Here is a 16,702-nt window from a genome sequence, read left to right as displayed (position 1 = left end):
GGGGTGCTGGAGCCTGTCCCAGCGTGCATTGGGCGAATGTATCAGAATGACAAATCTAATTTAAATCCCTGAAGAGAGGATGATGTATGTTTACTTACCCGTTTCCATGGTGCTGCTCTTACCCATAGTCGCCACAGTCTATCTGATGTAACTACAGTCATTTGCATCAAACTCACACTGTTTGCCATCCCAGTGAAAATGTGGGTAGCAGGTTTTGAATCTTTTCCCTCCTTCGCTTCTCGCAACAAACTCAGCTGATGTGTGTTTATCACCACTTATTTAAGAGAACATAAAACACATTAAGAAGAACATGAATCAAATAGCAAAACTGTGAATGCTCCAGCAAGATTGTTGGCCAGGCAAATCTAATGCAGAATGACTTATTATGACCTTATTATAAGTTCCATTTTACACCCTGTCCAGATAACCATGAGTTAAGCACTCCCCTGAGGCAGGTTTTGCTAAGACCTTGGAATGCGTGCTGGTCCATCTCCATGAAAAACAGATGTTTACGCAAAAATATGAATATATTATTTTCCGTGTACATCGGGCTCGGTTTTTTTTGTGCATGTTCCCCATCTATTTTTGTTTTTAACACTGAACCCCAGGACAACCCCATGTGAAAGCTCTGTTCTCCCTGGACCGTGGCCAGGGCTTAGCAGTACATAACCGAGAGTGAGACTCGGGCAGATTGTCTCTCTGGCAGTTTTTTTCACAGATGAGCTCCAACGGGGAGCGTAGAACGACAGGGATAAGAGAAAATGATGCAAAACCGTGGACGGAATAAAGTGTTTGCTGCAACAAAATCTGGTAAAAGGTTTTGCTGCCTTAACCTTTCACTTGAATTTAGTTACATTTACATTGGATATGACACCCTCGGTGGTGGGGCGACAAGACACCTCATTCCCGTGTTGAGTCTGGGCCCTGCTCGCTGAATATAAAACCACCAGATATTTTGATATTTGATATTTTGGCAATCCCCCATATAAATAAAAGACAACTCTGTGTTTATTTGTTCATTTCCACGTCCACTTACTACAAAATTATCAATGAACTTAGGACCAGCATAACATTAGATTTGAAAAAGCAAGAGAAATATAACAAAAACAAACCGAACACGTGCACCGCATGGGCTGAATTACGAGCAAGAAGCCATGAGAAGAATGCGGATTCCATCCAAATCCTTTTGTGCTGCCCTCTAGTGCCATAAATCAGACGTAGAGTCCACAGCGAGTGGCTCGACAGCAAACATTCACAGCTGTACAGCTGTCGGCGAGAGACACTCCCACATTCCTGCTTCGCCGCTGTCTCATGATACTGAGCTCCTCCTGGGGGGGTCAGGAGACAACCCGGAGCAGCGGCAATGCAAATGAGCGCTGTGAAAATTGAAGATCCCTGTCTGTAACTCCCTGAGGTACAGTTAGTGATGATGTCCCAGCTAGCCAGATAAGAGGCCTTTGGCGGGGGGTGGAGTGGGGGTGGGGGGGGTGAGTTTAAGACAAAGAAATTTAGGATAAACTTAAGAAACCCTTAAGATGGATGCCTTGTATCTGCCGCAGCTATTGTAAACACTGAGGCCTCGGCCTCCAAGAAGAACATCGTGGAGAAGGCCCCTCTCCTTGCATTCTACAACAAAACTGTTATGACGTGTTTGAAAAACTCCACATCTTTCAACTGCATGGCCTTTGAGAAAACGTTAGATGTATCTGTGCTCAATCTGTGCTTACTTGTGTGTGTGTGTGTGTGTGTGTGTTAAATGGGCGATGACCCTTTTTCTGAGTAGGCTCAAAAAAGTGTGAATGTGTGTGGGGTGGGTGGGGGGTTCTCTTGACAACATACTGAAATGTTATGTATCTTCCAGCATTGAATTAGCATGGTCTTTTCACAAAGGTGAAATAGAGATAGCATTTGTGCACCATTGTGCGTAGCATTGTGGGATTGCTCCTCCGTGATCAGACATTTTACAAAAGGACATGAAGTCAGACGGACAGCGAATTGTTGAGCAAAGTCATTAAATAGCATTCAATCTAGGCTTTTCATTACTCAGACAGGGTTCTGCTCGGCTTTTCTGGTCTGGCAGACAGAGCCATTAGCACGCCAGGCTGCTAGGAGACCTGGGATTACTGCTCATCATTGTCACCGCTCACAGGACGCTGGGAAAAGGCAGACAGGCGTCTTCCACCACCACCCATTCTATTTGTGCCTCACTCTCTCTCTCTCAGTCTCTCTCTCTCCCTCGTGCCTGGGACCTGCACACACAGTCAACTAACTCTTAACATATAACATTTGGTCCCACATTCCAGAGTGAGACCAAATTTTATCTGTTAAGAGTTGAATGAACACTGTCAGAGTTGAATTTTACTGGACATTTTACTGTGTACAACGTCTGAAATATTTCTTTCAACTAGAGACAACTATGCCAACTCTGCTGTATCTTCAAGTTAAGCATAATTTCACAAATACACACTTGCACTGTCGCACACTTTTCACACACACAGATACATGCAGTCTATTCTAGCTCTCACTCCACCCTTCACAGTTTTACACCTTCAATTACCTTTCGCGTTACTTATCCGTGATTCAACTGTGCACGTAAATTGAGTGCTCATAGTACTCTTTTGCCGTGCTCTTTAATGGGATATGTAGATCGAATAAATTATAGCCAGGCAACTGATTGCAGAAAGGGGCTAGATTCATGCAGACGGAGGAGAAAACATATGTTTTTTTACACTCGAGTCAAATATCCTTGCCCAACGCTCTAAAACTTAACATTTCCAAAGGCTGGACTCAGAGTGAGCTAACTGGGAACTGCTCGAGCGATCAAAAAGGCAGCTGTCACGTTGGAAGTCTCCGCAGGCAAACTCTCGGCAGGCTGGCAAAATCTAACAGAAACCGAAGCGGCTTTTGAGCAAAGCAAAACATCTAGAGCGCGCTGTTTGATCTGCTCCATGTAATGCGCGGGATGCAGGGTCAGCGTCGAGTGCGTGTGGTCTCTCTCTGTTAGGCTAAGATACGGCTGGATTGCGATCGGACATCAGCGACCGAATTGTTTTGAAAGGAAACCAGTTGTGTAGATCAGTTGTAGATGCAATAACATTACTCTCAAGTCATTAGGCAGACGGAATCGTATCTGTGACCTCTGATGCACTACACTGATAGACTTTGAAACTAACCGCACACAGGTCACAGGTAGCTTGTACTAGTCTGTTGTAAAGTCCACTTGTAAAGTCAGATACGGCAACAGACACAGAACTCGTCACGAGTTATTGTCTCTTCAAAGTCCAACAAATATTACACTGACCTGCAAAATATCATCATATGTCTAAGACAGCCTAAAACACCAACTTATATTTGCATGAAATTAAATGTAATTAGCTAATTTCCAATCATCTAATTGTTGCAAAATATAAACATTTTACTAGAATGAAGCAAATAGGAAATTTCAATCCCAATTTTCAGTATTTCACACATACATTCATGCTGAAATCCGTGCACTGTAAAAACAGAAAAACTACCTACTGAAGGCAAGCTCTGAGCAAAGATTGCTCTACAGTCAAGTGCTAGAAGCAAGTGGAATATGGCGATGTTTTTCTTTACTTTTTGAAGAGTCACAGGAGTTGCAGCATCACGTTGCATGACGATAAACAACCCTCAGATAAAAATGTTGCCACTTACCTCGTCAGTTGTGAAAAGTTCCACGATTGAATATTACCCTAGCACTTCATGATGATATCTAATCCTAAATGTAATAAGGATTTGTAATAAAGACGAATATCTTTCGCTTGTATATAATGTATTTACATTCAACAAGGAACTTGACAGGCGTTCATTTCAAATAGTTTTGGAGACAAAACATAACTAATAAATAATCATTTGTAACAAAAGTTGAGCACCGCCACGAGAGCTGTGCATCCGCTCCAGGGCTTTCTGGATTTGTAAGAGCAATTTTAACCAAGCCGAGAGAACGTAAGGTGCGTACCCTATTCTAATTAGATTCGTATTTACTACATTGTACAGTATCTAGTTTCCCCGCTAGAACGCCCGAGGCAATGTCCAATAAAACTGCATTAAAAACTTTTATATTTCTTTTAACAAAAGCGCCCTCTCCTGGAGACAAAGTTTTACTTTTCTATTGTACCCGGTTGTACCAAGCTAACGATGAACCAAAACAACCCAGAAGAACGCAATACACGTTCGGAACGAAATACATTTTACAGACAAATAATATTTACTCATGTAGTATCAATCTTGTTTTTCATGTTTTCAAGTCGGCGCCAAAGAGATAAATCATAACCAGTTTTTTTTTGTTGTTGTTTCAAAACGTTATTCATGCAAATTTATTGATGCAAAGACAGATACTCTTTGTCCAGCCAGATAGAGATTCATATGCAATATCTGCGCAGATCAGCAATTAGGGGAAGTATTTGTCAAAGAGAATATTTTTTTTCAGAAGACCATGGAAGAGGTAGAGGTTGATGACACAAGGGAGTTCATTTCACCACTTGGGGGCTACAGATGAGAAACTGAATCCGTGGCTTTGAAATGCTGGAGGGGAGAGACAACCAGCTGTGGATAAATGCAAGGTGCCGGAAAAAGTGGAGGGTAGGGTACACAGCCAGGGAGTGCAAGAGGAGCTTACTGCAGCTTCAGATGTATTTTTCCACATTAGCTGTGTTCTGGATTGCACCAATTTGGAAACGTTGTACTGGGAAGCACATGAGACCTGTTTTGCATTTTTGACAGGAAGTAGCTTCTTGAACTTCGTTGCCAGCCTTGCCTTGTCATGATAGTATTTAAAACAGGAAGTACGAATTAATGTAATGCCTTTACTTTGGGGTTGTGTTATTCTATATAATAGCCCTAAAACCTAATCGTGGACATAGTCAGATCAGGATGGTGGTTCTTCATTAAAGCCTAAGCCTTACCAATTTGCACAGGTGTTTTAACCTTTCCCATTGTTGGAGCTGCAGGTCACTTCAGCTTACAAGATGTCCTAACTGCAACCTTTGGATATTTATCTTTTTTAAATAAACCTTTGTATTTGGGTTTACTTACTGTATATAAGTATACAGTAAGTGACAAAATGGTAAAAAAATATTGTTATATTTGGATTCTTTTTCAAATCTGATGCCTTCTACAGAACTAGGACTGAAGAAGAAAATAAAATGCTAATTAATGACTCCCCAACATGCTCACACAAGGGAGTGATTCATTTCTTTTTGCAGAAATTCACAGCTAAAGCTAAAAGAGGCCTGCTAATCATTTATGGGTCTCCACAGCTTAGTAGCTTTCTCTGTTTCAGAACAAAATGTAATTTTATGGATTGTGAACCTTATTATTCTGCTGCTGTATTGCTTCAGTATCCCTAGCTATGGATTTATTATTATAAATTTTGCTATTTGCCTATTATGACTATTTATTTACTTGCCATGCTGATCAAGAGTAATTAAGTTATGCATATTATCGGTTTATATAGCCAGATTAACTCTGGTAATTAAGGTTAAGTACAGTGCCTTTCTCAAGGATGAAACTGCAAACTTTGTAATTAAACCAAAGGCCTTAAATTACAAGCTCTGTCTTGTCTCACTGCTAGTGTAATTAAAAGCAAGAGAGAGAGGGACATATGGTGAGAGTCTATACTAATAAAACACTAAACTGAATCAATGCATAATATACCTTCACTTCTAAACAACACAAAATGTATTAAAATGTTTGTAGTTAGTGATAATTACAATACAGTCAATTAATTTGATTCATCCTTGTGTGGCCTATGTGGGTGTGTCTGAAATATAATGGTTTATTTTTCTGTATTGTTTCTTCTTTAGCATTTTGCAGATGGTGTAGTTTCCGTCCTTGAGTATGTATAGTCTGTTGTCCACATTGCATAAGAAAATAACTGTGCTATTATTATTATTATTATTATTATTATTTATTTTCTCAGTTGAACAATAAAATGGTTTTCTGGCTGTAGGGGTATGAAATGAACCTGCGGTTGATATATTCTTTGCGTGTTTTGGATTAATCGGAATTTTCAGATAAGTGCATACGTGTCAGAGACTTAATCAAGGAAGAAACAAGCAGGACTAATAAAATGCACCACGAAAGGTCGGTGCTTGCGCTTGGCTGTGAAATTTCCGTGCTCCTTATGGTACCATTCCCTTAGATATTGCATTGGAGTGGGCGGCTGAATTCCTCCCAAAGGAGAGTGCTCTTCCTCCTGCTTCCACTGGCACGCGCAGATGAGCAAAACGCGTGCGTCACTGTCCAAAACGTGCGCGATATCGCAGGTAAGAAGCAGGCCAGGTTTCCGGAAACATTCAGCTGTGGCTCTGCTAACATTCAATTTAAAAATAACGCGCTGTCATGTTTTAAAGAGCCAGGTAAGCATTACAACGACTACTTTCACTAACAAGAGGTTTTTAAAGTTTTCCTTCTGTTGCTCGGTCTTTCGAGCGACAAAAGGGCGTTAGTGTATTTTCCTTTACCATTTCATTACGTTTAATTCGTTCATTCCTGTTGCCCCTCGCGAAGCGCCAACTGAACGGTTTAAGTTGCAGGTTGTTAGCTATGTCCTGTTCGAACTGGAATAGCCCTGAACCCGCTGTCCTGGCTAGCAGCTTGAGTTAAGCGTTACATTCACTTTTGACTGCGACCCTCAATATTAGGCCTACGTCCTGCATGGGATGGAATGGTGTAGATGCTTTGAAACTACGAACCCTATGTTGTAAAACAGACTGTGACTATAATGGCAACGTTGAATGTTATTACAGTGATGTTAAAACAACGTATTCAACTGGCTGCAGTAAGCCTTCTGCATTATTAAGGAATAGTTGATGCAGTAACGCAAATCGCCGCTTGGGGGTATATTTGTACCAGTAATTTTGCAGTCCGCGACACCCCCAGCATCTTTTTTTTTATATTGCAGGCAAATATATTGTGTAGCATATAGTGTGTAGAATGTCAACTTCCTGATGAAAGTCTGTCTTTTTGTTGTATAGCACAACAACTAGCATACCTTATAATACAGCCAAACAGGCTGCAGTCCTCATCACGGGTCCAAGGTAAGAGTGTGTCCTTTTATCTTGGGTTGTTGTAACGTAAGTGATCTGCTGTCTTCCCCACATTGTCCTCCTGTGTACCTTATTGTAACAGGAAACCACTGCCCCCTGTTGTGTTGTTTTGCTGCTGTTTTATTTGATATTCAAACAAATGTACATTTCATTACAAATAAGAAAAGAGATATGTTTTATTCTATAATTAATGCTTTGAATTTAAAGCATAGTAAATCTGCGTTTATTTATTGTGTTTTCTAAGAAGTATATAGAGAAAAATTGCGGATGGTCTCCACTGCCCTGGGGAAAATGGAGGAGCCCTTCATTTAGATTTATGTTTGTCAGCAATGGATAACACGCAGGGTCATTATGCTCTCTGTTGTTTTTTAAATAGACACTGACTATACTGTCCTCAAAATTGAACTGAAATACCAGTGTCGTTGTTTAAAGGAGTGGTCTTCATTATTTTTAATGTCTTTTTATTTGGAGCCGGTGTATATTTGTGATAGATGACGGTTTTATGCGGCGAAACAGACAGGAATTAACATGTTAGAGCATGAGGAGGAGTCTCATTTGTTCCCATAAACCAGGTACAGTGATGTAATCCAGTGGAATGTGTATGACTGATGAGAGTTATTTACTTGGATTTCTTGTGCTTTTTTTTGCCCTCTAACTGAAATAATTTTCTTTTTGTTTGGCATTGGCTTGTGCATAGTCCTGTGGGACTTCATTCTTGGCAGTGCTGGGGTTTAATCTCTTTAATTATATGAGGGAAATTTGATTTTTTCCATTTGAAATCTCAAAACGAGGTTGTGCCCAACGACATGCAAAGGTCAAATGAACAATTCTGCCGAATACGTTTATACAAGTTTGTTTCTGACATTAGTCAATTTTGGGGCGTTGGTATTGAGGAGCTCGCTTCTTTAATTTGTCATCTAGTATGCACGTGCATATAAACAAACATCTATTAAAACAGTTTCGCACTTAATGGCCAAGAACTCATTCTAACGTGTGCCATTCCTAGTGTCTAAACGTTATGAATAACGACACAGCCTCACAAGAAACCGGACGGAATCGAAGTCGCTCCTATGCCTTCTAGTTGATTCCGATGGGAACGCGTCGACGTAGGAGGCAAAGCACCCGGCGTTGCGTTGAAAGGCTCGTGGCTCTTTCTGGGAAACACGGGCCGGTGGAGGTTCATTTCACATCGGCAATCCTCGGTCATTTAAGACCTCATCTTATGCCTGCACGAGCAGCAGCTCGACGCGCTCGAGGGGGTGTTTCTGCAGATGTGGCGGAGGAAGTAATTTCCTCTCCCGTAACCTCTCCCAACATTGAAAGCTTAATGAGCGTCGCAATTTACCAGCAACTTTTAGTTTAGTTTGCACGCCAGTGATGACGTGCTTGGACACAAGTTGCTAATGGTATAGATGGAAGGTTCATACGAGATTCTTCGCTTAAAAGCCTTTTTTGATCGGCTTTTAAAAGTTCATCGCATTGATGTTTTCCTGTTTTTTTTCCCAACTAAACATTGTGCACCTTTTGGTCCCAGAGGATCAGCGATGAACGATTTGGCATTTAAATCAACCGTATGTAATTTAATTTGACAGAATGACTTGGAGTTTTATTTGTCTGATTTTTACAGCAGGAAATCACCTGTTGGTATAATTGAGCGTTTAAGGAAAGGTGGTCAGATAGGTCTGGAAAGTTCATTTCTGCAATGCCATTTCGACCATTCTAATTACATTTCAAATCTTGAAATATAATACAAATCCAATTGAAAGGCAATGCAGCAGAATCCAAATGACCCATTGCTATTGTGCTATTGATTTAGTATAGACCAGGGGGTGCTCAACAAGAGCTGATCCGCTTCAAGATTTCGAGTCAACATATGTCCTTATTTAATTAGCTCAACTGCTTACCCGATCTGACGGTTTCCCCCAAAAACCATCAGCTTTAGCTGAAGACTGCACATACCCTTGGAGTATATTGCTGTTTAGGAAATTATTCAGTTATTTTGTTTAAAAAATAATAATTTTATTTGATTGGTCAAATGGTTAGAACAAAAACCAGCATATATGATGACCCTCCAGGGCTGGACTTATTCAGTCATCGAGAAAGGAAAAATGGGAAGAAACCCCAAAACAAAGTTGAATGCAATTCCTCAATGTGTGACATGCTAAGAAGCTGACACATACGGTTTGTTGAAAGGATCCTTGACTGACAGCTCACAAAGCCTGGTCTGCATTTATGAGCTGTAGGTGTTAACGCACCTCATGTAGGCACTGTCAATTTGAGCAGCACACGAGAAAGTCTGAAAACTGACAGACTTAGTAAGGAGTGCTGAAATTTCCAGACAGCTGAGGTTTGGGAGTAGGGCTGGTTTTTTAAACTCTCTTGATGTATTAACAGTTTTAATGGATGGGGCAGACGAAGTAGAGCAAGGAATTAGACTGGAAAATCTTAGTTGGCAGGATGCTGCTTATACTACAATTGGTGAGATTTGAAAAGAGTGGGTGGAGTTTACCTGTGGCCATTCTTCCAAACTCTCAGCTATAATCCACTCTATCTTGATCGATGTGTGCTTGGAAGACTTAGCACTAAGAGATCCTACCTGTCTTCATGCCCCTGGCATTTTCAGGGCACCGGGATGGGCAGCTGCAAGAGAGTCTCCAACTGGACCGTGGAGGAGGTGCACGTCTGGGCCACAGCTCAGTACCCCTCCAGCCAAGCCACCTTCCGGCAAGCAGTCAGCAGCCATGCCATCTCAGGTACTCCTGCGGCTGCTCGCCCTAAAATGGCTGCCACCATGATCTTAATCCACCTGAACATGTAACGTCAGCCAGTATTTACTGTCATTTCCCCACCTCTCTCTGCACCTTGTGCTTTGTACCGGAGGGAATTAAAAAAAAAAAAAAAAAAAAAAAAAAAAGTTTTTGTTTTGTACACTGTTTCCCTCAGGGTTTCACATGGTACTAATGGCAGTCTCAGCAAATACTCGGTCTCTATAAAACCCGATGTTGTTTGAAGTGTAAAATCACTGGCACGGCTTTGCGATTGCTTTTTTTATGGTGAATGAGGGGGGAAAAGTTGTATTTTCTATAAATGCAGCTATATTAAAGTTGATTGTGGTTAGTGTACATGAAGGTGAAATGTATGTGAATGCACTTTCAGATGCTGTCAGACTTTTCATTGTCGTACGTTTTAATTTATTTCATATGCCTTCGAAAATGATTCTAAAACAGTACTTGAGATACTCCAGAATGGCTGCTGTACAAACTGACAGAAACAGTTCTGTGTTGCTGACATAAAGCAGGATGTAATGCTTGCCGTGTTCCCCATTATTTCCTGTTTATTTAAATGTAAATATTTTGGTCATCTTATCAGCCACGTAGCATGTTCACTTACTTGGAAAAATAGTCATTTTTATCAGAACATCAGCATGCATGTTATTGCCTCTGCTTGGTTGAGTAATGGCATGTCAGTAAATTCCTGAAAGTAAGTCACGGCCTAAAGAAGCAAAGCATTGTGGGAACGCTCGCAACATGTCTCCCCCCCCCCCCCCAGGCCGGGCCCTGCTGAGGATGAGCGAGCATCAGCTGGAGCGGATGGGGGTGGGACCGAAGCAGCAGAGGGAAATCCTCCGGGACATTCTGCTGCTGAGAGTTCGGGAGGAGCTGGAGAACCTCAACGACATCTTTGTGGGTAAGAGCCGCCCTCCGTCACCCAGGGACACGTGGTCCGGAGGGCCCGTCAGCGTGCGCTAAAGTACTTAGGCCCGGCCGGCGCTCCTGTCCATTACGTAATTTGGCACGGAGCCTGGCGTCGAGAGGGGTAACCTTGAGTCACCGGCAGCCTCAGACGCCAACTGACAAAAAAACGGCATGCGCACCCTCCGCAAAAAATAAAAAAATGTAAATTCAAGTGAAAGAGTGAGAACTCGATCGATCTTTCAACTAGGCGCAGGGAAAAAAAAAAACATTTTCTATGGAATTCGCCTTTTTGAAGCATCAAAACGCAAGATCAAGGAAAGCTAGCTATTGTCGACTGATAAAACATGCATATTTCAAAGGCTGTTCATTCAAGGGCTTGCAGTGGAAGAAAACGGCAACATATTTTGTTTCATCGGCAGAAGAAGAACAACTGTACAGAAAGATTGATGCTTAAGGTGAATAAAATAGACCTTAAAGCCCCTATGTATTTCCAAGTATGTTCTCGTTTTGTTTTATCATTGTGCTTTTATCTGCTGAAGTGTGTTCCGTCGGAAATGTTGCATTGGCCTAAAATGTCGTATTTGGGAGTTCTTGTAATGGCTATTTTCTAGTGCTCAAGAACAAGACCAGGTTAAAACCTAGTATATGGCTGGACCGGCCGACCAATGGTGTAATGTCATAACTCGGCCGACCAATGTAAGGTCATCACTCAGTCACTCACTCAGTCACAGACATTCGCGTTTGTAGGGCTGGCCCCGCTGTTGCGGTCCAGCCAAAAATCATTGCTAGAAGGATATTTTCCGGTCCGCCAATGCATTGTGAACGCGCTCCGTTTTTTAAACGCATGCTGGTTTCGCCCTTCCCCCCCCCTTCCAGAATGCTTCTCCTCCTGACCAGAAGAAGAGACCCGAGTTGTGCTTATTTGTTCTTGCGTACAGAGAAGAGAAGGAGGAGGGAAGCGGCTTTCAGAATCATTGACCTGAAGAAGACTGTGAGATTGGTTTTGCCACCGTGCTATTTCTCCGAATCAAGCCCCTGTGTGTTTTCCCCCACTCGATGTAGCGCTACCAGTCTTTTTTTTATTTTTTTTTACAATGCTCAATGGACTATCCAGCTGCAGTCGTGATTGGAAAACATCTCTTCGCATTTACCAGGGGGATAGCCCCGCATCTCTCGTCTGGACAAAATGCCGCTATCGAATAATCAGAGCTGATTGGAGGTGGCTAATAGCCGGCTGTATTGCCCTTGTGAGACCCGTGTGTATTAGTTAAAATGGGAGAGTAAGTCAATTAGGCTTGAGATTCATGCAGCCGCAATTGAAGACAATTTAACCGACGGCCAAATACAGCTGCTTACCTATTATGCCTTACAAGGGAATGTGAATGAGAAATATTTTTTTTATGGGACCTGTTTTTGGCGAGGTCTGAATCTGCTTTCAGCGCTGTGGAATTTTTGTGGGAAATGTCGCATGTGCATATCCCTGTTTTGTGCTACAGGATGGGGAGTTGTTGTTCACTCAACAGCGTGTTTATCTAGTGTGTTAAATCACCATCGTCGTTCAGCAGTGCTGTTATTTTGAGGTTTTATTTAGCAATTGGTTATTTTTGCCCATTTAGACAATTTGAACATTGTTTTTGTTTCCATTAGGCAATTCAATCACAAACTTGCGAATATCTGAACAAATTATATTTGCTCCATAAAAATCGACATTTCGATGTTTTGATTTTAAGTTTTGTGTCCTTACAAATTTCAGTCTACTCAGAAGCCTTACAGAAAAAGTGACTGATTGCAGTAGAATAGTAGTTTATAATATATAATGGGGTTTAATCCTCAAACTCTATTTTTCTGCATATTGTAGAGATGTTAACATTTGTTGAGCATACCAATATCCAGTGCACTTAATCCATTCATATTTTAAATTCCTGGAGTTTTCGCAGTCTATTTGCCAAGTTTGAGGTGCAGTCATAACAATAGCATATTTGTTTTATTATGTTTGGAGAATGTCTGTGATTTTCAGTAATTGATTTTCTACGTAAAACATGATTTATTTTCATATGTAAATCTGTCTGTGATTGTGCTGTCTTGATAATCTTGATCATATAGCACTTGGTATTTTATTTTTTATATACATTTTTATTAACAGAAATACCTATATATATATATGATTCATTTATTACCCTATAAAGACAGTGGAACCCCCAATGAAAAATCACTTCATTTCCTGAAAATAAGATGATGTGTCACACGTAGAGCCACAAAAAAAGTATTACAACAATACAGACTGAATTATAATAAAGGCCTTCATTCTCAATGATTGTGTCAATGTGTCTTATTCTCCCCCATGACCAACAGGTTTATATAGTATGTGAATAACTGAAAGCAAATATGTGTTACCATATATACATGTTGTAAACCATGAAACAGTAGTACCAGTTGCTTCATGAAGTTTCATGAATTATTTCCCCTCCTAATTTAAGTGAAAGCCACACACACCTATGATGTGTAAGAGGCAAAACATATTTGTGAATTTTGGAATTTTTACATTTGAATTTGGGCAATAGTTCCCTCCATTACAAGCCTCCTTAACTGTACATACTCAAATCGCTATCACGTATAAGATTAAAGGGAAGAAAAAACCTGAGAACGGTGTAAAATGCAACACCATGGCGAAGGGGAGAGAAAGAAGCAGTCTCACATGCCTCCTGAGGTATTGTCCTCAACCATCCAGCAAACCAGAAAAGTTCAAAACAAGGCCGTCGTGCCACAGAAAGCCCTGTTTACATTTCCGCACCTTCTGTGGACATAACTAAGTGCTGAGCCTGTAGCTACCACAGCCCATTGGGGGGGCTGTGGTGGGTGGGGGGGGGGGGGGGGGGGGGGTGGTGGTGGTATACCAAATTAGACTGTGTGATTAATATCCTTCTTCTGAGATGTGTGGCATTTGATTTCCTCCTTTCAGGGCAACAGTGCATCAGGGAAGCGCTGACTCACATTAAATGTAAATATACCTCGGGGAGCGGCACTTAATCATGTCTGACGGAAGGGGGGGGGGGCGCGGAAAGCTCTCCAAAGGTTAGCAAATCTCGCCTCCGTCCCGAAGCCATGAAACCAAAAAAAAAACTAAAAGCTGATTTCTGTTGTTTTAATAACCCTTTCGAACACAACTACCCTGGACCGCCAGCATAAAACTGGGAGAATTCGGTCGGAGGTTACTTACTTAACAACCCGCTAAGAACGTTTTCGTCAGTTCCAGCACAGCACGCATCGGGATATCGTATTAAACAGGAATTTTTCAGTGTGAAGAGTTGTGACAAGTTCAGTTTTTTTTAGAATGAATCTTTTTGGAAATTTTCATGAAGATGATGCCCCATTTTTAAATAGCATGCCTTGCTTCATTTTCACCCACCAGACACTTAGCATTGATTTAAGGAGGCTGCAAGTTTGTTTTATCTTTGTTACTTTTATACAAGTAATTGAGTAACGTTGGTTCTCACTGAAGGGTTTGGATCACTGAAATGTGGCCATTGCTGAGCTGGGCACTAAAACCAAGGTTCAGTCTACCCAAAAGGAACCTAAGCAGATAATATTATCAGATTTTTCCTAGTGTTGTTTCAGTGTTGAGAGATAGTATAATCGGGCCTAAATTTATCACTCCCCAAGTTGAGGACAAAGCACACCATGCACAGACACTTCAGAATCCAGGCCTTGATTAAATTTAACTGCGGTGTTCATAGCCCCTCGAAATTCAGGACACCTGAGCCCAAAGTTACATTTTTAGTCTCCCGTACAATATCATTTGTCTGGCAGGCGCTGAAATCAACCAGAGAAAAAGCAAATTGTCTGAGAAACGACCAAAAAAAAAAAAAGTAACACTTGCTTACTGCTCTAACCGCCTTCATTATATAGAGCGAGAGGACAGATGGTGCGGAGCTGACGTTAGGTAGTGCAGTCCTGTGAGTGTTGTAAGCCTCTTGCCGAAGCCTGTGCTTTTATGAGAACAGCAAAGGGGGGACGCAGAATGATAATTACATCCTTCTGCAGGAACAGCAGGTTAATTCACACCTGAGAGACCCACACCACAAATAAGCAGAACTAGGCTGAAAGAATAGTTCCTTTGGTGCTCCCTCCTTCGCTCGCTGATTTGCTTTACGGTTTTGCTATTCGGTTTGTTTCCGGTAAAAACCCTGTTTTCCCTGTTTTTAGACTGAAACATGATAGCGTGGGGGGTTTTTAAGAGTCCAGTCTACAGTATGAAAATGGTGGATGAATGTGATAAATGAACAATACTCTAACATGATAGAAATCCTTGGCAGCGGAAAACTATTGGAAAATGCATGAAGGTAATAGATGTGGACTTCTCAAATTGTTTAAAAGGATTTCACCGTTACTCAGAGCTAAAATGCACGTGTTCTTCTGTGCATTTCACTTCTACTTCACCTGTGGTTTAACAAAGCAAGAGCAAGCCTCAATGTGAAGTAATTCCACTAACTCGAGGGACATGTTGAGACCCCATTGGTGCCTGCACAAAAGAAGGAAACATACTGTGATCTCACTTTTTTTTTTATCTGCAGAGCTTAGAGAGAGCCTGTGCAGCTTGCTGTGAGCACGCTCGCTGTTCGGGCTTACATAAGTGGATGGAATCCAATCTTTCATGTCGCGCCTCCCAGGAAAAGAAAAACAAAATAAACAGGAAACGGCGCTGCCAATACCATGTGCCCGTTCTGGTTGAAGCATATCTCCAATCACATTTAACTGAGACTGGCCCAGACCCCTTCCACAGACCCAGTGTCTTGAGCTGCATCACTGCAGTGAAGCAGGGCACTTCTTCGCATTCAGAATGCTACAGCTAGGCTGGCCTTCAACTTTCGAACATGTCTAGACTCTCTTTTTCCATTTTCTCTGGTTTCCTTTTTTTTGCCCACCTTTTCTTTTTGTCTGCAATTTGGATGCACCACTTGTACCTTTGTAAGTGTATGCTGTGTGTCGTAGAATCCTGTTTATATTCAGCTAATGACAGCTGAAGCTGTAACCTGCAACAAAAGCCACAGCCTTACACTCCTGTTGGCGAATGCTTTTACCAGCAGAGCCACTCGGGAATCGGAAACCCCACGAGTTGTTGATTATGTCACTTTCTCAATGCTGCTACCCGCCTGGCTGAAAGTTTCAGCCTATTAGGAAAGTCCGGGATACGGATCCCTCAGAATTCGTTCCCTTATTTTATGGTACAAGGACTGCCCGGGGGTGGTGGACCAGGCCTTTTCAAATCTGCGATACTGCAGGAAAAATAATTTAGGAAGGCAAATTAGCTTTTAGACTGTTTGACATCTACACAATCCAGAGTTGAAAAAAATGACACACAGCTTTTTTTTTCACAAATCAGTTGAATGGTATAATTTAAAATATTCATTTATGAAATAACCATTAAAACTGTAATTCATCGAATTTGCTTTATGAGGTTTTTTGAGAAGTTCACTCTACAGCATGCTTCTTTTCATTGTTGGAAAATCAATCATTTAAGTGCTTCCTGTGGTTACTTTCTCTGATATGGTGCATTCAATGAACAGTGGGTGCATTACTTAAAATCTCAAGTAATCCTCTCAGTTTTACTCTCTATTTGGCTTATTGGTTAAATTGTGGTTATGGCAGCTGTCTAAGATTCTAGAGTTCGGTATGTCTATTTTTCACTGATCGATATGGCATACATTTTTTGAGCTTACGTCTCTAGTCCCCTGTAGCCAGCTTAGTCATAATGTAGCTTCATTATTAGCCACACGGAATATATTAGCAAGAAACAACGTTTCTCTTATCACTGTTTTATTGGCATTATGTTATCAGTAAGGTTTAATATGATAATACCCTTACTATAGAGTATTGTAAGTGTTACATGTATGTTAGTATGATGTACTGTATGATGCTTTAAAGGATACGAGTTAGCAC

General features: G+C 41.3%; 2 protein-coding genes across 7 annotated transcripts in view; one reads left to right on the top strand and one right to left on the bottom strand.

The window, feature by feature from the left end:
• Positions 1-4,062, bottom strand: part of scara5 (scavenger receptor class A, member 5 (putative)) — a 43,635-nt gene extending 39,573 nt beyond the window's left edge. Inside the window, exon 1 of the mRNA XM_035420638.1 lies at positions 3,676-4,062. The gene's annotated coding sequence lies outside the window, so the exon portion shown is untranslated. The remainder of the gene's footprint in view (positions 1-3,675) is intronic.
• A 2,125-nt stretch (positions 4,063-6,187) lies between these two features.
• On the top strand, positions 6,188-13,076 carry LOC118228807 (sterile alpha motif domain-containing protein 12-like). Of its 6 annotated transcripts, none has more exons than XM_035420244.1 (5): positions 6,221-6,380; positions 6,999-7,061; positions 9,694-9,823; positions 10,620-10,757; positions 11,642-13,076. In XM_035420244.1, the coding sequence occupies exons 3-5, from the start codon at positions 9,703-9,705 to the stop codon at positions 11,656-11,658; spliced, it is 276 nt and encodes a 91-aa protein (XP_035276135.1). In that variant the 5' UTR covers positions 6,221-6,380; positions 6,999-7,061; positions 9,694-9,702; the 3' UTR covers positions 11,659-13,076. The 6 variants fall into 6 exon arrangements, with proteins under 6 accessions (XP_035276134.1, XP_035276133.1, XP_035276135.1 ...); XM_035420245.1 differs by having other exon boundaries at positions 6,269-6,287; XM_035420240.1 differs by lacking the exon at positions 6,221-6,380 and adding an exon at positions 6,387-6,622.
• The last annotated feature ends 3,626 nt before the right edge of the window (positions 13,077-16,702 follow it).

Source organism: Anguilla anguilla, chromosome 6, assembly GCF_013347855.1.
Source record: "Anguilla anguilla isolate fAngAng1 chromosome 6, fAngAng1.pri, whole genome shotgun sequence".
NCBI lineage: Eukaryota > Metazoa > Chordata > Actinopteri > Anguilliformes > Anguillidae > Anguilla > Anguilla anguilla.
Note: the sequence above shows the minus strand (reverse complement) of the source record. Positions and strands in the feature narration are given on the sequence as shown.

Bases quoted from the DNA above. Each gene is read 5' to 3' on its own strand.
- LOC118228807 (XM_035420240.1), top strand. From the start codon at position 6,568: ATGTCCTGTTCGAACTGGAATAGCCCTGAACCCGCTGTCCTGGCTAGC. The intron at 7,062-9,693 runs GTAAGAGTGTGT...TGGCATTTTCAG, and splicing joins GTCCTCATCACGGGTCCAAG to GGCACCGGGATGGGCAGCTG. The intron at 9,824-10,619 runs GTACTCCTGCGG...CCCCCCCCCCAG, and splicing joins CAGCAGCCATGCCATCTCAG to GCCGGGCCCTGCTGAGGATG.